The sequence below is a fragment of the Gossypium hirsutum genome, chromosome A03 (assembly GCF_007990345.1).
Source record: "Gossypium hirsutum isolate 1008001.06 chromosome A03, Gossypium_hirsutum_v2.1, whole genome shotgun sequence".
In the NCBI taxonomy this organism is placed as follows: Eukaryota; Viridiplantae; Streptophyta; class Magnoliopsida; order Malvales; family Malvaceae; genus Gossypium; species Gossypium hirsutum.
This window is the reverse complement of record NC_053426.1, coordinates 113,425,716-113,451,078: the sequence shown is the minus strand read 5'-3', so window position 1 is coordinate 113,451,078 and position 25,363 is coordinate 113,425,716. Positions and strand designations below refer to the sequence as shown.

General features: G+C 32.1%; 2 protein-coding genes across 5 annotated transcripts; both read right to left on the bottom strand.

Moving 5' to 3' along the window:
• Positions 1-272: 272 nt before the first annotated feature.
• Positions 273-3,020, bottom strand: LOC107938525 (metallothiol transferase FosB). 4 transcript variants are annotated; one of them, XM_016871703.2, is made up of 5 exons: positions 2,662-2,954; positions 2,136-2,264; positions 1,508-1,824; positions 717-772; positions 273-556 (listed from the first exon to the last, which is right to left on the bottom strand). In XM_016871703.2, the coding sequence occupies exons 1-5, from the start codon at positions 2,856-2,858 to the stop codon at positions 512-514; spliced, it is 744 nt and encodes a 247-aa protein (XP_016727192.2). In that variant the 5' UTR covers positions 2,859-2,954; the 3' UTR covers positions 273-511. The 4 variants fall into 4 exon arrangements, with proteins under 4 accessions (XP_016727192.2, XP_016727195.1, XP_016727193.2 ...); XM_016871706.2 differs by lacking the exon at positions 2,136-2,264 and having other exon boundaries at positions 2,662-2,953; XM_016871704.2 differs by lacking the exon at positions 717-772 and having other exon boundaries at positions 2,662-2,949.
• Positions 3,021-12,516: 9,496 nt separating this feature from the next.
• On the bottom strand, positions 12,517-19,293 carry LOC107938498 (uncharacterized). The gene is made up of 2 exons (XM_041095814.1): positions 18,596-19,293; positions 12,517-13,300 (listed from the first exon to the last, which is right to left on the bottom strand). Exons 1-2 carry the CDS (start codon positions 19,291-19,293, stop codon positions 12,517-12,519), a joined length of 1,482 nt encoding a protein of 493 aa, XP_040951748.1.
• Between the last annotated feature and the right edge of the window lie 6,070 nt (positions 19,294-25,363).

The following is a 25,363-nucleotide window of genomic DNA, read 5'->3' as shown; positions in this document are numbered from 1 at the left end:
CTGAGGTTTCAAACTTATGTTCAGGATCAAAAATTATAAAAACTTTGAAGTAATATATGATAAAATTATAGTTTTAACATTCAAAAATATTAAAATTTCTATTTAATATATTTTAGTTCTTATAAAAAAAAACTTAATTTCGCCCTTCACTGCAGCTTATATTCTCTCTTTAGTATCTTTCATGTTGTACTCGTTTTGTTTTAAGACCCCTTTAAAACGTGCAGCTGGAGGTTGGAAAATGACTGAACCAGTATGCATCATGACAAGGGAAAGGACAAGATTTCACATGCATTTATTAAGTACTGTTCAATGTAAATACAAGCACAAAAATCACGAATTGAATAAACTAACAACCACCTTTCACTAGCATTACAAATATCCCCTCCCCCTTCTTCTTTTTTCTTCTTCACAGACTTGGCAAACAATTTGTATAAAACAAATTTTTTTTGAATCCAAAATCGAAACAATCAAAAGGATATGTCCAACATATCCAAAAGCAAGTTTTCCATCATCACAGTCGCCACTGCAGAGCAAGGTGTCTCCCTGCTTCGTTTCTCTGTAGTTTTCATTACAACGTTAACAGTCAGCTTCTCCCTAAATGAATCAAAAACTCACTGAATTCTAATGTATAAATATAAGGTCTAACTCTTGTTTTAGTCCCTCTATTATTCTTTAGTTATATAATGTTATTAGAGATTCAAATTGGGTTGAAGTACCTTGAAAGTCTTGTGTTGTATTAGTCCCTCTATTATTAAATGGCTCAATTTAGTCCCTGTATTATATCTTGAACATTAGTCCCTGTATTATATCTTGAACATTATTTTTTTCAAGTGCAGTTCAATTCCAAACAAAACAAAAAATTCATTTGCAAAACCATAAAAATTTTAAAAATACTAACTTTGTTAAATAACATATGGACATTTTTAAAAAAATAAATGACTAAATGTCAACACTACTCTAACTTGATCTTATTTAATTCTTTTTTAAATAGTACATGGACGAAATATAAATTCATTTAATAATAAAGAGACTAATTTGATCAAATTCATAAAATAGAGAGACCTCTCAAATATGTTCAACTTCCAAATTGATAACACTATTTAATTTTTTTTAAACAATCTTAAGTTTTCGACATAGCCCCTCCTTAGTTTGGGAAAATTGCTTTTTATGCCCTTAAATTTTGTAAAATGTAATTAATAAAATGGTAATTTTTTTCGACCCCACAAAATTTTACAGTTCAATTTTGATCCCACTAATTTATGGTTTCGCCCTTGATTTGACAAACAAATAATTTATTATTAATTAAACCTGATTAATTATACTTTGACGTCATCCTAACTATTTGATCGAATAACAAATCAATGGCATCACTTTAATGACAAAACTAACGTTGCCTATCAATTTAGACTTACTAAAAAACCCAACTTAAAATAAAAGATACTAAATTTCAAATATCAGCATATTAAAGGGACTAAAACCAGAATTAAACCATAACAAAAGCATTTACCGTATAAAGAAGGAACCGCGGAACTGGGCAGCTTGAGAGTGCAAGAGGTAAGTGGAAGAACCGGAAGGTTTTGACAGTTGCAAATCTCAATCATGTAGCCATCGGGATCGTGAAAAAACAACTGATCCACTTGAATCCCACCTTCTTCAACCACTCCCGTCACGTACTCGATCTTCATCGCTTCAAGTTTTCGAATCACCTGCTCCATGTCGGAGCATTGAAACGATATATGGTTGTCTTTGGGATTTATTTTCTCTTTCTTTGTTGGAACGCTCTCGGATTCTAACAAATGGATGCCGATACCGTAGTTGAACAACCTGAAAATCAAATATCCATTTTTTTAAGAAAGCATTTTGATTGCAATCGGTGTTGGAGTTTGTTGGGAAAATAAATGCCTTCCACATGCTGCAGATTCAATGCTTTAAGAACCACATAATAGTTCTCCTTTATTGGATTAAAATTAGAATTTAATCCCGCAATAGAGGTATTTTAAATAAAAACTCATCCCGAAAAATTTCAACTTTAAGATGACTCATCGAGAAAAGGAGAAGTTTGTAAAGTATCATCAGCTAAGAGCTAAAAAAATGCTTCAACGAGTCAATAAAGACACTATCACTCGGGCTCTTACCCATAAATCATAGGTATGGATTCAAATCCCACCAAATGCAATTGTTGAAATTTCTTTGGTGAGTGAATATACAGGCATGCATGGTCAACTTTTTCGAGCATCCGATAAGATGTTCCCATTCTGTTGAACCTGTTACCTCTTCAAACACTCGAGCTCTTACAAAATTGAGATACAACCCTATCGAGAAGAATATAAGATATGTTGAAAGACATACCAATATTGAACGAACCCACACTTCGCAAACTTCTCGGATAGAGTTAAAAATCCCCCCCAAAAAATTTACTCATGCAAACACTAATTCAGATCACTCAACTAATTGGTTCTCTCCACAATCATCCATTTATCACTCACCCACTCCTCTATTTTTGCCTCAACAGTCTTAGAACCATATTATAGGTATAAAAAGTTAAACCCCAAATTTACTCAGAGATCAAAACAGATAGTCAACCATTTCACGAAGAAAAATTAATTTAAAAACAGCTTTAAAGAGAGAAATTAAAGAGAGTGGTGTAGTAATTAAGCATACCAAGCTCCTTCAAAGTTGAAAGAAGAAGGGCGTTTGATGAGAACAAATCCCAAAACTTGCTCGTAAAACCTCACGGATTTGCTCACAGATTTGCAGACAAAAGAAACATGGTTCAAAGACAACAATGGCAGTGTTGCTGTTGTTGAATCTGGAGAAGAAAACCATTGCATCTCTTCTATCTCTCCCACATTTCCCATACTCGTAATAAAGTTTCTCTTCCAACAGCTTCTGTCCTAATTAAATGTTGTAATTAAACCATGCAGTGTATGTTTTGCTAAATGAGTTCTATGATGACCCCTTTTTATAAAGGCTGCCAAGACTTTGAGTATATGAGAGAAATGATTATGTTGAAAAATTTCTTATTAGTCCTTACATTTGCGTAAGTTATAAGTTTAGTCATTGTACTTTTTGAATAATTCATTAGGTCAAGTTCTGCTATAAGCCTCGTATCACGCTTATGTTGTAAATTTAATCCCTATTCTTCAATTTGATTATTTTTATTCTTCACATTTTTCAAAATTTAATATTTCAATCTAGTAATTGCTAAATTCGATAACTAGAACGAAGTAAACTTTTTTTAAGTATTATGAAAAATTGCAAGTCAATATAACATTATACATATGATAATATGTTTATTACATATAATGTTGAAAATAACCATTTAGATCATTATTAAAATTCCAAATTTTGAAAATATATAAATTAAAAATATTAAATCTACAATTTATATGAAGTAGAAGGATTAATAGCAAAATTTTATTTTATTTTTCATGCTTTCTTAGAGGAACGAAAAGCCAACTGTATAATTAAAAGAATTAAAAATTAGATGAAGTAAAAAACATAAAAATAAATGAGAAGCTGTCCTACCTATATAATAATGGAGCGAAATAGTAAAAACAAAAGCTTGTAGGAGACAACCTACTGTATGACAAATAGATTTCTGGGTTGATCTTATCCACAAAAAAACCTATATTTATTTTTCTACTATGATATCATTATAAATTGAAGCACATGATTCGCATTCCAAAATAAAACAGAAAATTCCCTGTCATACACTTGGATTTGATTTCACACTGTTGTTCAAAAACTCAATTTCTCTATATATATATTCATTAAATTTGATCATTAATTTATTTTTGAATGGAAATATTAGTTAGGATATTATTTTTTAACGATGCTGGTGTGATGGTTTATGTATAATTCATGCTGACGCAATAATATTTATCTTATATACTATTATAAAATATAATTAAACTATCGTACATATTTAACACAAAAATATTAAAAAGTAAATACACAAATTTGTCAAAATCAACAGTAAGTTGTGTGGAATATCTTGTATTGTTTAGGGTTTGCTTGTTAAAATAAATAAATAAAATGTTGGGGGTTGGGGAATGGAAGTTTTCAATCATGAAATTGCACGAAACTAGTACAACTCAGGAATGATCTGTCAAAGATTAAAGTTTGATCATCATATCTTCCAACATATTTATGTGAAAATGATTTCTAAGTTTTTTTAATAATCTCTCTGACCATTCACTACTTTTACAACATATTTAATTTGGTTATATTTATGTATAAGTTAACAATTTTCTCTTTTTCTAATCTGCTTATAATTACTAGTCTTTAAATAATAATACTTAATTTTACTAGGTCAATTTTTGCCATCAATCATATACCATACCTAATTTCTATTTGTTTTTCACTTCCACCATCTTTAGGCCCAAAAATGATAAATCTATTCTTTACTCCTTTCAAAATTAATAAAATTATAATTTAATATAATGATAAAATTTTATACATTAACTTTGGTCTAATGCGTAATTTCATACACCAAATTTTGATTTGATTTAGTTTTTAGAAATCACTAACGACATTGTCAAATTAGCACCATTTTACGTTAATATATTGCATGTACAAACTACTATATTAATCTGATATGAAAATAACGTATTTATTTATTTTTTTAAATGTATATATGAATCACAATTCAAGTCTCAAGTACATAATTATATCAAATTATACAATAAAATAAATTTCACGTGTATATAATATATATATATTAGTGTCATGTGATACACCTCAATCTTGTAGAATTCCATATCTTCACGAAGTATGTTGATAAATACCTTTTTTTATGAAAAAGAAGTTTGACATTTCTTGGTGTTGAATATTTGTCGTTGTCAAGCTTTATATTCACATGCTTTTATAGACAATATTCTTGAAAGTTTAAAAGATATTATTAATTTCGATCTGAAACCAAATAAATATCCAATTTACCTTCTACGGAAAAGCATAAAAGCCTTTATTTAGGTACTATATATTATATATATTATATGAAATCAACCCTCCACGACTACATAATGAAACCACATTTCCCAGATTTTTCTGAATCAAAATATACTATATTATATTAAAACATAAAACATGCAATACCAAGCAATATATACATATTAAATTAAATTAAATTCCTTCAATATTCTTTTTAGCTTTAAATATCAACAAAACACATCAATATAAATTGCCATTCATCAAAGCGATGCATGTATCAAACGTTTATTAAATGTTATGCTTTTATTTCTTCTTCTTTTTCTTTTTTTTTGACCAAAATGCTACGCTTTTATGATTTCATGGAAAAGATATTGATATGTTACAGTACTTTTCACACGTATATGTGTAACAGATATACTCATTTTTATCAAATGAACAAAAAATTGAATATTAATATATTTTTTAAAGTTGAAAAAATATTATTAAATTTTCCCCAGCCAAATAAATATGCAATTTACCTTTTTATGAAAAAGAATAAAAACCTTATTATTTATTATTAACCGATATTGGTGAAGACTTCATAGCTTGAATCAAATAATTAAACCCATATTTAGATACTATATAATATATATATTATGCGAAATCAAATCATTCTTCACGACCCATGTACCTCATACCTGTCCTTTTCTTCTGATTATTTTTGACCTTTTGTGTGTTATATATTCACGTCTTACTTAATTTTTATATACTTTTACTTTTACATGTAATTTTTTCATAAATATTTTTAATTAAATAAAAATAATCAATTTCTCTCTTTTTTTTTAAAAAAAAATAAATTTCTAAACCATAGATGTTACATTCACAAAACAATTTAAGATTTATAGTATTATTATAAAATTAATAAAAATAATAAAATTGAAACTGAACGCAGTGGAGATTAAATGGTAGTGTTATATATAAAAATAGAACGTGGCGGATTCAGCTACACTCCACTCTTTATCATTTATTATTATCAGTACAGTTAGGTCTCAGTTGGAGTTTGAGATGATATGAAATGTAAAAATTGTTGGAAATGAGTTAATTATATAAGACATCCTCGTATTATGACTTTTATTTTAAACTAGTTTTTAAATTTTAACATTACATCTTTAAACTATCAAGATTATATATCGATCGAGTCTTTGTATTATTAAAATCATTAAATGACACACTAATTCTTACGTACCTAAATTTAAAATGATTTTTTTAAAAAAATAATATGTTGCGACATAAATAAAGTATCTTGAAAACAATAAAACATTCATAAAAGATTTGAAAATCTCAAAATTAATATTTTTTACAACATCCATTTTAACAATATTAATTTTTTTCTTATTTCATTTTAAATTATGTTGTACAAGATCTGATATATCATTTAACAATTAAATTAATAATTTTAATAACAAATGACTTAATTGATTAATATCAGTAATTTAAGGATATAATTAGAATATTTTAAAATTTAAGGACGAATTTAAAGTAAAAATTATAATGTAAAGATATTTAATGCATTTAAATAATTGCCATGCCCGACAATATACACAAAAAGATTTGATCCAAGTGTTGTTACATGGTTGGCATTTCGCAAAATGGAAAAGATAGGAGGCATGTGGTGGGACGTTTCTCAATTTTGGCCATGGATTATTGGATTTCAGATTTTGTAAATTTTCTCAACGTATACCAATATATTAATTAGTGGGTAGACAAGGTCAAACTTTTTGGATTTTGATGTTTTAGATTCGGATAAATTTAAAAAAAAAATTTATTTTGATTTAAGTTTCATTATTTGGGTTTTATTTAGAATTTTTAGATAAAAATATTATGAAAATTTTTGTATTAGTATTTTTAGATAAAAAAATAAATTGATCATTTTTTGTAAAATATTAGTGTAGCTGACAAAATAATCAAATAGTACCAATTTTTAACAAAAGATTTGGACGAAAATTTTAATAGAAAGATCCGTTTACTCTTTGATCTAACGTATAGAGATTAAATTACTTTTTTTTAATAAAGGGAGTAAATTGCAATTCAACTTCTAATACAATAACCTCCATTATACTTTTATCTAACTTTCATGTTTGTTTTGGTATGGTTTTGAAGATATATAGAATAACACTTCATTTTGCTTTGTGATGTTTGATTTTGTCTATAGATATTTGAACATGTATTATTTATATTTATAACAACTTTGTGATAAATTACTTTGGTTATAGTTATTTGAATTTGCATTATTTATATGTCTAATTGTAATTATATTTAGGGTAAATTACATCCAATGTCAATAAACGATTAGTAAATTTACATTTTGGTCACTCAATAAGTTACAAAATAATCATTAAACTATTTGAAAATTTTTATTTAAGTCATTGAACTATTAAAATTGCTGCTATATAGCTTTTTTTATTTACACTACCTACATCAATTAAAACTTCTAATTCTTTTTTTCTATAATTCATTTTTTTTATAAAATAATTTTAAACTTTACGAATTTACAAATTAAATTATTTTTTTCTTCGATATTTGGCATTGACTATCAAATCGATTTGATTCTACGATGTATTATTCTATTCATCGATGTGTACTAATCTACCGCATCAATTATTAAATCATCGCTTGGAGTTAAATCACTGACCATAATTAATAAATATGCAATTCATTGAATTTCTTAAATATATAAAGCTGACGTCAACCATAACCAAAATTAATTTAAAGTAAAATATGTAATTGAGTCAAGGTAGGTAACAGGTAACTTAGTGGTTATGAACAAATATTTGATTTAGAAATTAAAACACTATTGCATGGCATGCCGACGTACACACACATCAAATCGATCAATCACTAAATATAATGATGACAATATATATATTTTTTATTGTTACTTAATTTTGATTTTTTGTGGATTTTATTTTATTTACTTCACACGTAATGGAGAGCTGAAAATGATGGAATTTGAATTTTTTGCACCAATATGTTTTGACTTTGGTGTAAACTGTATCACAAAACCATGGGCGAATTTAACTTTTTCTTTTAGTAAAAATTAAATTATAAATTTTTCACATACTAAATATAGATTTTATGATATTTTAGAGAAAATATATATTTTTTTCATATTAATTTATATAAGGATTATAATTGTAATTTTTCAATTTAGTTGGGGGCTAGAGCCCTGCTTGCCCCTTCTTTTTGCCCCTGCATTGAACTATGAAAAAGAATGAAGTTGAAGGTAGGTAAGATTGTTAAGTTGAATTGGGTTTAAGTTGAGTTTAAGTTTGAGTTTATTTATTTAAATAATTTACTTTATTATTAAAATTTTATTGTAAAAAATAAAAAATAAAAATATAAAGTTAAACAAGTTAAAATTTAGTTTCACTCAATTGAAAAATATAAATTTAATTCAAAACGAATTAAATTAACCAAGTTGAGTAGGTCACTTACCCATGAAGACTTCTAGAGATAGGTGGATTTAGTAAAATTTCTATTTGCGTACCAATCTAAATTGATCGAAAAATAAGGACATATTTATTATTTTCGTAATTTAAACAAAAAATTGACTCAAACCCTCTATGACTTATATTGAAATAAACAACCATCATTATTGTCAAACTTGAAATGATTCAAAATTAAATAACTAAAATAGGTACTTTGAAATGACCCAAACCTAAACAATAGAAATATTCAGACTTGAAATCAGCTGAACCCTAGTAGTTTAAAAATGACTTATTGGATTGGAGTTTGGATATGGCGTTGGGGACCAATATTTCTAGCTCTCTAATGACTTTGGAAGCTGTTTTCTTAAGAGCAGTTAGAGCTCCAGCTTTTATCAAAATATTATTATTGGTGTCACGTTGGGCAAGGTAGCATATAAATGCTAATACGTGTGGATGGGTCTTTTCATCCCCACTAATTACTGACTTCATCCCCACTAACTTTATCAAAGGTAATTATCAGAAGAAAATTTAGCTATATGATACATCAATTATGTGAAAAATGTAATATTGTATGCACAATTTGCTGGCTAATGGGATTGATAAACTTTCCATCTAGTGCCTTCATTAGTATTCATAATACAATATTAGGGAATGTAAGGCCTTGGTCGCCAATTATTTTAACTCAGGTTTCTGCGAAACAAACGTGCCAAGTTCCCCTTCTTTCACTGCCTTACAATAATCAGCTTTCGAAGCAATGCAACGCATAAGCACCAACCCGTGCACTTGTAGCTTCAATTCGCTTTCACCATCACTCAACAGTTTCACCAAAATCTGTGCAGCGTTGAACTCGATCATCTTGTTCGAATGCTCTTTGCATACATAATTTTCGTCACAGGAAAACTTCTCTAAAGCAACCAAAGCTTCCATTACCACTTCCCCACACCCATTTTCAAGCTGCGACACCAATAGACTAATCACCCGATGATGATTGCCTTTACGGAAGATTCTAGCCAATGAACCAATGGGCTTAATAGCAGGAACTCTTAGTTTTGTATCTTCAAGCTCTTTGATTACCCTCAATAGCTCGTCAACCACCGCCTTTGCAGCTGGAGAAGAACTCGTGAAGGCCTAACGTCGAAAACCATCATCTGATTCAGCAATAGATGTGATCTCCTTTATGATCATTATGCAATTATACCATAATTCACCTTGTTCTTTTGCCACTAAATTGGCTAAGCATAGCATTCCTTTCGTCTCCGTTGAAGTCTGACAATTGGAAACGCTCCCTTGGGCAAGCTTCCATAAAGCCTTGGAAGTTGGAACAGCTAATCTTCAACTCGAGCGTTGATTGTTCAGATGACAGCAAGATCACTAGCTGCCATATTATGTTCTCTCGAATCAAATCGTGTTGTTTCCATTCCGGGCTACGCTCTGCAATGCCGGCAACCAAATCGGCAGCTTGCGTTTGTTTCGATATCGGTGATGTTTTCGGTAAACTTTTTATGAATGTGGAAATCATTTCCTTCATAATAGTTCCTTCACTGTCCTCATTAGCTAAAAGGCAAAGTGTATTAGCCGCTGCAATTCCTTCATAATAGTTCCTTCACTGTCCTCATTAGCTAAAAGGCAAAGTGTATTAGCCGCTGCAATATGAGCTACCAGCGAATAATTCTCCTTCAAAAGCTTCATTAATGAATCTACACCACCTTCTTCAACAATGATGTACTTATACTCATCTTTATGTCGAACGAGTGATGCAAGACGATCACAAGCCTTGATTCGATCATCTAAACCCCCTTTCGACACTGGCGATGCAAGACCAGACCAAAACAGTAGGTGACATTCTATTAGCTGTTGTCCAGCATGATCTGCCTCTATTTTGGGGCTCATACAGGCTAACCACACCCACTCCATATCGGTGATAGAAGCATCTAAAACGTGGAAGAGCTTTTGAAAATCGGTTGCAATAAGGCTAGTGAAGAGTCTATAAAACAAGTTTTGATGCTTTTGATAGCGGACTATACACTGAGCCTCCATGAATTAATCCTTGAGCTTAGCAACCATGCAGTTAAGTGACCGCAAGTAAAGAGAAGTAGAAGCAGAAGTGATGAAACACAAAAGGTTTTTGAGCATTTCCAAGAATCGACTCACTCGCTTCCTCAACTCACCACATTCCACCTTGAACGAATTGGACTGGTTAACCGCTAAGCAAACATCCTCCCCTAACAGTATCTGATAAAAATTTTCCGAGCATCGGAATCCAACGCCATTATCTCGGACTCAGTATGTTTCAATTGCAAACCACTTTGTTTAATTTAACAAACCATGATTTCATCTAAAACCCAAATAAACTCAAAGCTTGTTACTTCTTATGATCCCCGACCAAGTTATTACTTTTGACTTAAAAGGAAATCAATAAAGCTTTTCCTTTTATTAGGCTGCAGAGTGCAGATGTTCAAAGCAATCAACAGTGACTGCGAAATATCCTGGTTGCCTACATGGAAGATACGAAATTTACCTAAGACACTTGATAAACAAATATTAAACTTATACCAAGCGCCGTTTATTCTTTGGATTACTTTCAACTGTATATCCTGTATAAGGTTGCCTACCAGAAGCTTCAAAGAAGCTCAATGGCGTTACAAGCGTAAATAAAGAGGTCAAAGCCGTGTATTCCGGCCTTTTGGCATTTACCTTGAAAGTTGAAGGAAGATGAAATAGGGGGATGAAGCCAAATCCGTCTATTCCATGCTATTTTCTTAGAAAGTAATAATAATAATAATACACTATATTTTGATGTTGATTGATATTAACCAGCCACCCAATGTCATATACATTGTCTCACAACCAACATCTGTTTATACGAATTTGAAATTATCCAATATATAAATATACAATAAAGTTGGGATAACTAAAAAAATTCAAACTTGCAAAAGAATATCATATTTAAAGAAACTAATTTAAGTTTAACATCTTTGTTACAAGTCTTTATCACAAACCAAATAAATTATAGAAAAAAATATAATTAATATTTTAAGAAATTAATTTTATTTAAACAAATTTAGGTATCAATGTCAATTTAGTCATTTTTTTTGTTTAGTTAAATTTGACCATTAAATTTTTTAAAAAGAGTCAATTTATTTTTTTAAACAAGAATGTTAATTTTTTTAAAAATATTGATGTGGCAACTTATGTGGACACTACTTGTCTTCTATGCCACGTCAACAAATAATTTAAATTTTATAAAAATTTTGAAAAAATTAAAATTTAAAAAAATATATAAAAAGTTTATAAAAATATGAAGTACATGTGAATTGCCATGTAGGCTCATGTTTAAATTTTAAGGTTTTAGTTAGTATTTCCATTATAAAAATAGCAAATTGACTATTTTTGGAAGATTAATAGCCAAATTTATTATTTTTTTAAATATTTAAAGCCAAATTTTACTTTAAAAAATTAAATTAATAAAATATATAAATATTAATGGTTAAATTAACCTTTATGTTTAATATACAAGTTTATAATAAAGGAAATATTTCAAATTTGTTGGGGTTAATTTAATTTATTCAATATATAAATATTATATTTATATAAATACATATCCTAAAAAAATTTGCATAATATAGAAGTTTATAATAAGGAAACATTTAAAATTGTTGGGGTTAATTTAATTTATTCAATATATAAATATGGAAGGGATTCATTTATACAGTATAAAAAATTTAAATAGTTTTACATATTTTCATAACTATTTATATAATTAATATTTTAATAATTCAATCATTATATTTCATGGTCTATTCATGTAAATCATGCATGTCAAATTTGATGTAAATTTAAAATTTCTAATAATTTATTTTATGTAAAAAGAATTTGCATAACGAATTTTCTCACCACCAACCTAAGCTTTTGTTCAGGTTCCTTAATCTCAAGTCTTTTCTTTAGGTAATACACCGAAATCAAAGCTAGTTCCATGCATTTAGCATTCAAAAGTTGCTGAATCCTCGTCGTCTTTAATGAATGTATTTCCCCTAAAATTCTCTTTTTAGGATTTTTTATTTTACTAGCCTTGGTAGATAAACGGTAAGCCCTTTGTACAGCAGCTTTAATCGACCTCCTATTGTGTCAACAAATGCTGTGCTCTGTTCTGTAATAAACTGTATGATGCCTGTTGAACTCTCTGTTTGTTGTTGCTCCTCAGTAGATAGGATTGGAGTTTGGATATTGTGCGAAGGACGAATGTTTCTAGCTCTTTATATTCTGTATTGACTCTGGGAGCTATTGTCTGAAGAGCAGTTAAAGCTCCAGCTTTTATCAAAACATTGCGATTGCTGTCATGGTGGGCAAGGTAGCATATCAATGCTAATACGTGTGGATGGGTCTTTTTATCCCCACTAATTAGTAACTTCATCAACAATGGTACACCTTGGAATTCTATTATCGACTTCGAATGCTCCGAACGAAGGTAATTATCGGTGGAAACGAATTTTTTCAATGCAATTGCAGCTTCCGTTGCAACATCTTGATCTGTATTCCCCAGCTGAGCCACCAATGGACCGATCACTCCACTCTGTTTGGCTGAGAAAGACCTTGCCAATGAATCAATGGACTTAATTGCAGCAACTCTTAGTTTTGTATCGTCAAGCTCTTTGATTACCCCCAATAGCTCGTCAACCACCGCCTTTGCAGCCTGAGAAGATCTCGTAAAGGCCCAATGTCGAAACTCATTATTTGATTCAGCAATAGCTGTGATCTCCCTTATGATCATTATGCAATTGTACCGTAAATCATCTCGCTTTTTTGCTATTAACTCGGCTAAGTATAGCATTCCTTTCGTCTCCGTTAAAGTCCGACAATTGGAAACGCTCCCTTGAGCAAGCTTCCATAAAGCCTTGGAACAGCTAATCTTCAACTCGAGCGTTGATTGTTCAGATGATAGCAAGACCACCAGCTGCCATATTATGTCCTCTTGTGTTGCGCGGAAGCGTGTGAAAGAGTAAAATTATTGTACTGAAAAATCACACTAAGTTCAATTCCCAGGAAAGAGAGGTGGATCACGAGGATCGCTTACATACCAGATCTTTCCTAGCCAGAATATCCCTCTATCGTAATTTAATAGCACAATAAATCACTACAATGACACTTGCAAAATATGCAGAACAAAAATAAAGAACACTAGAATTTTAACGAGGTTCAGCAAATTTTGCCTACGTCCTCGGGCACTACCAAATATATTTCACTCCAAAAATACAAGTGAAAGTTTACAAATAGGGAGAGAGAACAATTGCCTTAAGTAGAGAATGGCAAGTGTGGGATGAAGAAAGTAAGAAATGGTTAGGCCTATTTATAGTTGAGGTTCAAGGATCAACTTGCAATGTCCCTATACAATTAGGGACCAAAATTGCAATTATCCCATGCCAACTTTTAACCCAACTTGCCAACCAATTTTACTTTCTACTTTCGGTGCCCACCCTTTTTGACTTTTCAAACAATGGATGGGTTCCAATAATCTCCACCTTGAAGATTTGATTAGGATAATCTTATCTTCACACAATTCTTTCTGCCTTTGACAACAATACTTGATAGTGCCTTCTTCAACTGTTAAACTTGCAGGATATTAATCAAGTTCAAACAATGTTCGAACTTGGTTGCTGTTACCACCTTGGTCATCATATCTGCGAGATTATTTGCAGTCTTGATCTTCTGAAGACAAATTTTCCCCTCTTCAATAATTTCCCGCACAAAATGAAATCGTACGTCGATATGTTTTGTACGTGCATGATAGACTTGATTCTTTGCTAAATGAATAGCACTTTGACTATCACAATACACGTTAATATGCTCCTGAACCAACCCCAAGGTTTTAGCCATACCTTATAACCAAATAGCCTCCTTTACAGCCTCTGTTACAGCCATGTACTCGGCTTCTGTGGTTGACAATGCAACTGTAGATTGTAGTGTAGACTTCCAACTTATTGGTCCTCCAGCAAGTGTAAACACATAACCGGTGGTTGATCTTCGCTTGTCCAAATCACCGGCATAGTCAGAATCAACGTACCCAATAACACCTTTACCAAGTGTATTATCCTGCTTGAACAGTAATCCAACATCCACGGTCTTCTGAATATACCGTAGAATCCATTTCACAGCTTGCCAATGTCCTTTTCCAGGATTATGCATATACCTGCTCACTATACTAACTGCCTGTGAAATGTCGGGTCTTGTACACACCATTGCATACATCAAGCTACCCACTGCATTAGAATACGGAACTTGCAACATGTATTCTCGTTCCGTATTCGTCGAAGGAGATAGTTGTGCAGAAAGCTTGAAATGAGAAGGCAACGGGGTACTTACAGGTTTGGTCTGCTCGTTCATGCCAAATTGCTGTAGTACTTTCTTCAAATACTGCTTCTGAGACAAGCTAACTCTGCCATGAGCTCTATCTCTACATATTTCCATGCCAAGAATCTTCTTAGCTTCACCTAGATCTTTCATCTCAAACTCGAGATTGAGTTGAGTCTTCAATCTCTCAATCTCAACTTTGCTCTTAGATGCTATCAGCATATCATCAACATATAAGAGCAAGTATATGAAAGTTCCTTCTTGTAGCTTCTGAAAATATACGCAATGATCAAATTTACTTCTTGTGTACCTTTGCCCTTTCATGAACTGATCAAATCGCTTGTACCACTGCCTCGGAGATTGTTTCAATCCATAAAGCGACTTTGTCAGTTTGCAAACCCAATTTTCTTTATCAGCAACATTGAATCCATCAGGCTGAGTCATATAGATTTCCTCTTCCAAATCACCGTGTAAAAATGCTGTCTTCACATCAAGCTGAACTAGTTCAAGATCGTATTGCGCAACCAAGGCTAGCAAAATTCGAATAGACGAATGCTTCACAACTGGAGAAAACACTTCATTGTAGTCTATTCCTTCTTTCTGAGCGTAACCCTTTGCTACCAATCTAGCCTTGTATCGAATTTCATTTTTACCAGGAAATCCTTCCTTCTTTGCATATACCCATTTGCATCCAATTGCCTTCTTTCCCTTGGGCAGTCTCACCAACTCCCAAGTCCTATTTTTATGAAGAGACTGCATTTCTTCATTCATAGCTTGCTTCCACTTTACACCATCAGAGTTACTTATTGCTTCTGTGTAAGTGGAAGGAACATCATCATCTGCAATTGGAAGTGCATAGGCCACCATATCGTCAAAGCGAGCAGGCTTACGAATCTCTCTTCTTGGCCTCCTATATGCAATTGAATCTTGTTGCTGTAGAAGTTCTTGGGTCGAAACTTCTTCATCATTTGTTCTTTCAATATTAGCTGGATCATCATTAACCTTTTCAAACTCCACCTGCTGCAAAGTACTACTGGTTTTGTCATCCTTTTGTGAATCCTCGTTCTTCATCATGGTTGATTCATCAAAAGTTACATCTCTACTGAAAACAATCTTCCTTGTATCAGGACACCAGAGACGGTATCCTTTTACACCACCAGTTATACCCATGAATAATGCTTTCTTTGCTCTTAGGTCTAACTTAGATTCTTTTACATGATAATATGCAGTGGAACCAAAAACATGTAAAGAATCATAATCAGTAGCAGGTTTACCAGTCCACATCTCCATAGGAGTTTTTCCATTTATTGCAGCTGATGGCAATCGGTTAATTAGATGGCACGCATATGTAACTGCCTCAGCCCAAAATTCCTTGCCCAATCCAGCATTGGACAACATACATCGAACTTTCTCCAGTATAGTCCGATTCATGCGTTCTGCCACCCCATTCTGCTGTGGTGTATCTCGAACAGTGAAGTGTCGCACAATGCCCTCATCTTGACATACTTGTAGAAATGGATCATTTTTGTACTCAGTACCATTATCTGATCGAAGTCGTTTGACCTTTCGACCTGTCTGAGTCTCCACCATCTTCTTCCACTTCAGAAATGCATCCAAAACTTCATTTTTTCTTTTCATTAGATACACCCATACTTTTCTTGAATAATCATCAAGAAAAGTGACAAAATAGTGCATACCTCCCAAAGAAGCCACTTTGGTAGGTCCCCACACATCACTGTGAACATAGTCCAGAATTCCTTTCGTATTGTGAATTGCTGAACCAAATTTTACCCTCGTCTGCTTGCCCAGAACACAATGTTTACAGAATTCCAATTTGCAAGAATTTGCACCTTTCAACAAGCCTTGCTTCGCCAAAGTCTGCAAAGCTTTTTCACCAGCATGTCCCAATCGCCTATGCCATAACCTGGTAGCCTCTGAATCTGCATCTTTCGCAGAAGCTGTTGATGTTGATCCAATAACTGTACTTCCATTTAAATAGTACAAGTTATTTCTTCTAGTGCCTTTCATCACTGTCAATACCCCAGCTACTACCTTTAGTAATCCATCTCTCAAAGTGATTGTGAGCCCTTTAGATTCTAGGGCCCCTAATGAGATGAGATTTTTCTTCAAGCTGGGTACATAGCGAACATCTGTCAGAACTTGGATTGAGCCGTCATGGTTCTTCAATTTGATTGTACCTACACCCATTGTCTTACAAGCACTATCATTGCCCATAAAAACAACTCCACCTTCTAGTTCTTCAAGACTAGAAAACCAGTCCTTATTAGGACACATATGGTAAGTACATCCCGAATCCAATATCCACTCATCCGTTTGACATGCCATTGCCATGCCAACCAAGCTAAAGTCTGACTCCTCATCATGCTCCGCTACACATGCATTAGAAATAGACTTGCCCTTTTGTAACTTAGGACAATTCTTTTTCCAATGCCCTTTCTCACGACAAAAGGCACATTCATCTTTGGCGGGTCTCCCTTTGGACTTACCCCTTCTACCAGGTTTGCTGCTGTGTGAACGACCTCTTACTGTTAAGACTTCTGCAGTTGTATCTCTGTGATCTCTTTTATCTTTCTTTCGAGTCTCAGATCTATACAACGCACTACAGACTGCATCAAATGTGATTGAATCTTTCCCATGAAGCAATGTGGTGGTAAGATGATCATATTCATCAGGAAGGGAATTCAACAACAATAATGCCTTGTCTTCATCTTCAAATTTCTCATCCAAATTTAGCAAGTCTGCTAAAATTTTATTGAATGAGTTCACATGGTCATTCATCGACATACCGGATGCATACGTGAACCGAAAAAGTTTCTTTTTCATATAAAGCCTATTTTCAAGACTTTTCGTTAGAAACTTTTCTTCCAATGTATCCCACAGCTTCTTCGCTGATGTCTCCCTCATGACGGAGTACTTCTGCTCTTTGGCCAAACATAGGCGGATTGTACCACACGCCTGTCTATTGATCTTGGCCCACTCCTTGTCATCCATCTTGTCAGGTTTTTCTTCAAGGGCTATATCCAGCTCTTGCTGACATAAGACATCCAGGATCTCACACTGCCACATACCAAAATTATTGGTACCGTCAAATTTCTCTACTTCAAATTTTGCATTTGTCACAGTAGTCCTTGCTAATGACGATGCTGCTGCCATTTTTCTCCTCAATCCCAACTACTGTATACGTGAACAGTACCGTATACGTGAATAGTGGCGTATACGTAAATAGTACTGTATACGTGAATAGTACCGTATACGTGAATAGTACCGTAAACGGTCGTATTCCCCAAGTACGAACCTGGCTCTGGTACCAATTGTTGCGCGGAAGCGTGTGAAAGAGTAAAATTATTGTACTGAAAAATCACACTAAGTTCAATTCCCAGGAAAGAGAGGTGGATCACGAGGATCGCTTACATACTAGATCTTTCCTAGCCAGAATATCCCTCTATCGTAATTTAATAGCACAATAAATCACTACAATGACACTTGCAAAATATGCAGAACAAAAATAAAGAACACTAGAATTTTAACGAGGTTCAGCAAATTTTGCCTACGTCCTCGGGCACTACCAAATATATTTCACTCCAAAAATACAAGTGAAAGTTTACAAATAGGGAGAGAGAACAATTGCCTTAAGTAGAGAATGGCAAGTGTGGGATGAAGAAAGTAAGAAATGGTTAGGCCTATTTATAGTTGAGGTTCAAGGATCAACTTGCAATGTCCCTATACAATTAGGGACCAAAATTGCAATTATCCCATGCCAACTTTTAACCCAACTTGCCAACCAATTTTACTTTCTACTTTCGGTGCCCACCCTTTTTGACTTTTCAAACAATGGGTGGGTTCCGATATCTTGAATCAAATTGTGTTGTTTCAATTCCGGGTTACGCTCTGCAATGCTGGCAACCAAATCAGCAGCTTGCATTTGATCCCGCATCAGAGATTTTTTCAATAAACTTTTTATGAATGTGGAAATCATTTCCTTCATAATAGTTCCTTCACTGTCCTCATTAGCTAAAAGGCAAAGTGTATTAGCCGCTGCAATATGAGCTACCAGGGAACAATTCTCCTTCAAAAGCTTCATTAATGAATCTACCCCACCTTCTTCAACAATGATGTACTTATACTCGTCTTTATGTCGAACGAGTGATGCAAGACGATCACAAGCCTCGATTCGATCATCTAAACTAGACCCCATTTCGATATTGGCAACGCAAGACCAGACCAAAACAGTAGGCGACACACTATTAGCTGTTTTCCAGCATGATCTGCCTCTATTTTGGGGCTCATACAGGCTAACCACCCACTCCATATCGGTGATAGAAGCATCTAAAACGTGGAAGAGCTTTTGAAAATCGGTTGCAACACGGCTAGTGAAGAGTCTACAAAACAAGTTTTGATGCTTTTGATTGCGGACTATATACTGAGCCGCCATGAAGTAATCCAAGAGCTTAGCAACCATGCAGTTAAGTGGCCGCAAGTAATAAGAAGTAGAACCAGAAGTGATGAAACAAATAAGGTCGTTGAGCATTTCCAAGAGTCGACTCACTCGCTTCCGCAACTCGCCACATTCCACCTTGAACGAATTGTACTAATTAACCGCTAAGCAAACATCCTCCCCTAGCAGTATCAGATCAAAAATTTTCAGAGCATATGAATCCAACGCCATTATCTCGGACTCAGTATGTTTGCCAACCACTTTGTTTAATTTAACAAAACATGGTTTCAACTAAAACCCAAATAAACTCAAAGCTTGTTACTTCTTATGATCCCCGACAAAATAATTACGTTTGACTTAAAAAGAAATTAACAAAGCTATCAACAGTGAACCTGCGAAATATCCTGGTTGCCTACATAGAAGATACCAGATTTACCTAAAACACACTTGATAAACAAATATTAAACTTATACCAAACGGGGTTTAATCTTTAGATTACTTTCAACTATCCTGTATAAGGTTGCCTACCAGAAGTTTCAAAGAAGCTCAATGGCGTTACAGACGTAACTAAAGAGGCCAAAGCCGTGTGTATTCCGGCCTTTTGGCATTTACCTTGAAAGTTGAAGGAAGATGAAATAGGGGAATGAAGCCAAAGCCGCGTATTCCATGCTATTTTCTTAGAAAGTAGTAGTAATAATAATAATAATAATAATAATAAATATACATTATATTTTTATATTGACTAGAGGTGTTTGGGCAAAAAAAAATTAGGCCTAAAAAATAGATTTGGGAAAAAAAATTAGGCCCGTTTTAAAAAGGGGCCGAGCCTTGGGTAAGGTATTTTGGCTCGAGCTCAGCCCAGCCCGATCTGAATTCACTACATGATAAAAAATTCATTTTTTTAATATTATTTCCTTATTGTTTTCTCCCTATTTTGCTACTATTTTATTATTATGTTATTATTATTTGAATATTGTATAAAATTTATTTTATTATTTTAAACCCATTTGTTAATTTTGTTATTATTTTAGAAGCATTTGCTTATTAAGTTGCATCTATTTTAGTGTTATTTAAGTATACATATTTTTTAAAATTTATTTTCAATATGTTGAGAAATATTTATTTTGATGTTTTTAGTATTTTTGATAGTTTATATATATTTTAAAATTATATAAAAATTAATATGGGTGGGCCGGGTCAAGCTCGAGTTTTAACATTTTTATTCGTGTCAGGCTTGTGCAAAATTTTAAACCCATTTTTAGGACCGAGCCGAGTCCTGACCTAGCAAACGAGCCTCTAATATTAACCAGCCACCCAATTTCATAGACATTGTCTCACAAGCAACATTGGTTTATACGAATTTGAAATAATCTGATATATAAATATACAATAAAGTTGGGATAACTAAATAAATTCAAACTTGCAAAAGAATATCATATTTAAAGAAACTAATTTAAGTTTAACATCTTTGCTACAAGTCTTTATCACAAACCAAATAAATTATAGATAAAAATATAATCAATTTTAAGAAATTAACTTTATTTAAACAAATTTAGATATCAATGTCAATTTTGTCATTTTTTTTGTTTAGTTAAATTTGAACATTAAATTTTAAAAAAGAGTCAATTTATTTTTTTTAAACGAGAGTGATAATTTTTTTTTAAAAATATTGGTGTGGCAATTTATGTGGACACTACTTGTCGTCTTCTATGCCACATCAACAAATAATTTAAATTTTATAAAAATTTTGAAAAAAATAAAATTCAAAAAAATTATAAAAAGTTTATAAAAGTACATGTGAATTGCCATGTAGATTATCATGTTTAAATTTTAACGTTTTAGTTAGTATTTCCATTATAAAAATAACAATTTGACTATTTTTAAAAGGTTGATGGTCAAATTTAATTTTTTAAAAATATTTAAAGCCAAATTTTACTTGAAAAAATTAAATTAATAAAATATATAAATATTAAAGGTTAAATTAACCTTTATGTTTAAAATAAAGGAAATATTTCAAATTTGTTGGGGTTAATTTAATTTATTCAATATATAAATATTATATTTATATAAATACATATCCTAAAAAAAATTGCACAATATAGAAGTTTATATAATAAAGGAAACATTTAAAATTGTTGTAAATATGGGAGGGATTCATTTATACAGTGTAAAAAATTAAAATAGTTTTATATATTTCCATAACTATTTATATAATTAATATTTTAATAATTTAATCATTATATTTCATGGTCTATTCATGTAGATCATGCACGTCAAAATTGATGTAAATTTAAAATTTCTAATTATTTATTTTATGTAAAAAAAAATTCAACCAGTGAATATATATTAAAATATAGAGTATTTTAAATTGATATGATAGAGATATCGAATCAGTTCAAAAAACATGCATGACAAGTACAATTATATTAATAAATTCAACGGTTTAATTATTAAAATATTAATCATATAAATAGTTAGAGAAATGTGTAAAATTACTTTAGCTTTTACATTGTGTAGATCGTAACCTTCTACTATTGTATTCAGTGTTGCAACATTCATCCTTATGTTGCGACAATATTTTCTTGTTTTGTTTATTTTTTACGATTTAATCCCTCGTTTGTTATCGGTGTTACATAAGACTTTTCGTAAGTTCTTTTATAACCTGAAGTTCAATAAATAATGTGTATTGTTAAGTTTTAAAACTTAATTGTTTGTATAACTTGTTTTTCAGATATTAAAATAAATACGTAGTTTCTTCAACAACGAATGTGATAGCTCATATGTAAAATCCGACGATCAAGTCGAGTGTGATGTATTACATATAATAATTAAATAAATACATATAATAAATACATATTTCTTTATATTTTTTATTGCGTTCTCGTTGATCTATGTTGTAACATTTTCAAAAATATATATTTCAATTTTGAATTAGACAAATTGAGGTTTGCCCCTTTTCTTTGTTTGTTTATTTAAATATATCTTAAATTCGTATTTATTTATTTCAAAATTAGGGAAATTACCCACATTTTTAATTTTCAAATTGATGGCTTAACTATAAGACTTCTAAAACCATTTTTAATTTTTAATTTTGTAATCTGTCTTCTTCTTCTTTGGGTATCTTCTCTATTTTTCTTTGCGTTAAACTCTTCATTAATCGTCTTTACTTTCCAAGTTGATATACTCTTGTTCTTATTAGCATGTGGCCATTCATATTAAACAGTAAAATTATAAAATCTTGTCTACTTTTTTTATGTGTATTTTTTTTCAATTGTTGAATTTAATCATATTTACTTTTATATATATATATATGATTTTTACTAATATCCAACTTTTGATTGTATTTTCCTTTTAATTGGAAATTTAGAAAATATATAAAAATAATAGTTAAAATAAAAATATGATTATTTTTTTTGCTAATTTGGTATACACTAATACAAGCTTGTATTAATTGGAATGAATAGAAACAAATTGAAATTTTGATTGAAATGAAAATTCAACTAATTTGTGCAGAAACAGTACCAACTATTGTGCATAGCCCCCTAATATTCACCCTATTTCCATAGTTAGATATATTTATTGATATGGTACTAACTACCTTAATTACAATCCTAACAAATTTGAGTATCGAGAAAGTTCACAATAATTTAAGAAAAATACGGAGTTTGTGAAAAATCAAATTTAGAGTCATCTTTAGGGTTGATATCAATCCGATCCAGTTGAATTTTTTGAACCATCCTTTCTAATTCGATCCGATTCTTGATTTTTTTTTGAACTTTAAAATTATTTTCATTATTTTAAATACAAAATATTTACTTTTATATAATAAAAATTTAAAACAATTATATATTAAATAAAAAAATGAATTCCATTAGGTAACTCTATTTTTAAATTAGGTTGATTTTATATTTTTCGAAATTTCGGTTTCTCCCATGTCTACAGTAAAAAATGTCGTTCTCGTCTCGATCCTTTTTTGAAATGGCAAATAATCATCGTTATAAAATTCTGTCTTTTACTTTGTTCAGTTCATAAATCATACGAAGCTTTTAAGTATTATCGCCGGATTAAATGCTTTTCCTAGAAATTTACAGTGTGCAAACTGTTAACATTAATGGAAGACAATTAATAATGGTTGTCATTAACATTAATGGGAGACAATCAATAATGACAACCACCAACTTTGGAAAAGTGGCAAGGGATAATTTTTTTTTGGTCCTTGAGATAATGGGCTATTTATTGTTTGGTCCTTGAACCTCAACTATAAATAGGCCTTCTCATTTCTCATTTCAATTCATCCCAACCAATCTTTCTCTCTTAGTTTTCTCTCTTCTCCCATTTGAGAATTCTTAAGGAATTCTATTTGTTTGTAATATTTTGGAGATAGTAAAGTTATCATTTGGTTTTAGTAGCCCGAGGACGTAGGTATAATTTACCGAACCTCGTTAAAACTCTTGTGTTCTTTTTGTCCTATTTTTCTTTCAATATTTGAGGGTATAATAGTAGTATTTAATTGTGCTATTAAATTACGTTAGAAGGAATATTCTGACTAAGGAAAGACTTGGTATTTAAGAGATCCTTGTGATCCACCTCTCTTCCCTGGGAATTGAACTTTGTGTGATTTTTTAGTACAATAATTTACACGCTTCCGACCCTATTGGAACAACAAGTGGTATCAAGAGCCGAAGGTTAATCGTAGTATGCTCTGTGGTTGCAGTTTGAACTGATCTTCCACATCAGAAAAGATTTCCTTAGGTATATTGAAAGATTATGGAGAAAACAGTCGGTGTAGGAGCTTCAACATCGTCCATGTGGACAAGACCGACAATTGCAAATGCAAGACTGGCCGTGGAGATCTTTGATGGCACGGGCCATTTTGGTATGTGGCAAAGTGAGGTTCTAGATGCCCTTTTTCAGCAGGGTCTAGACATTGCCATTGATGAAGAGAAACTAGATGATGTACAGGAGAAAGATTGGAAGACGATCAATTGGTTGGCATGTGGCACAATTCGATCATGCCTTTCTCGAGAGTAGAGGTATGCTTTTTCAAAGGAGACTTCTGCAAATAAGTTGTGGGTGGCACTTGAAGAAATTTTTTTGAAGAAAAACAGTCAAAATAAGCTCCACTTGAAGAAAAGACTGTTTCGCTTCACATACGTCCCAAGTAATGATCACATCACCAAATTTAATCAGTTAGTCACTGATTTGCTGAATATGGATGAGACATTCAAAGATAAAGATTTGGCTTTGATGCTGTTGGGGTCACTTCCTGAGGAGTTTGAGTTCCTAGAAACTACTCTACTTCATGGCAGGAGTGATATATCTCTGAGCGAAGTCTGTGCGGCCTTATACAGTTATGAACAGAGAAAGAAGGACAAACAGAAAAACTCAATCAGAGATACAGAAGCTTTAGTAGTCCGAGGTCGTTCATACACTCGGAAGAAAACTCAAAAGGGGAGATCAAAGTCAAAGTCCAGACTCGGGAAAGATGAATGTATTTTTTGTCATGAGAAAGGCCACTGGAAGAAAAATTGTCCAAAGCTGAAGAATAAGGGAAAAGCTGCTGTAGATGCTTGTGTTGCAAAGCATGATACCAGTGACTCTGAACTATCACTGGTTGCATCATCATCGTCGTTCCATTCAGATGAGTGGATATTGGATTCGGGTTGTACCTATCATATGTCCCTAACCGGGAGTGGTTCTCTGATTTAGTAGAACTAAATAGAGGAGTTGTTTATATGGGCAATGACAATGCCTGTAAAACTGTTGGAATAGGTTCAATCCAATTAAAGAATAAAGATGGATCAACCAGAGTTCTGACTGATGTTCGATACGTGCCCAGTTTGAAGAAAAATCTCATCTCATTGGGAGCCTTGGAATCCAATGGTTCAGTTGTTACTATGAGAGATGGGGTTTTGAAAGTGACATCTGGCGCACTTGTGATATTGAAGGGCATCAGGAAAAATAACTTGTATTACTACCAAGGTAGTACAGTTATTGGAGCAGTCGCTGCAGCTTCCGGCAACAAAGAATTGGACTCAATACAGTTGTGGCATATGAAGTTGGGACATGCCAGCGAAAAATCCTTGCAAATTCTGGAAAAGCAAGGATTGTTGAAAGGTGCAAAGGCTTACAAATTAAAATTTTGCGAGTATTGTGTTCTGGG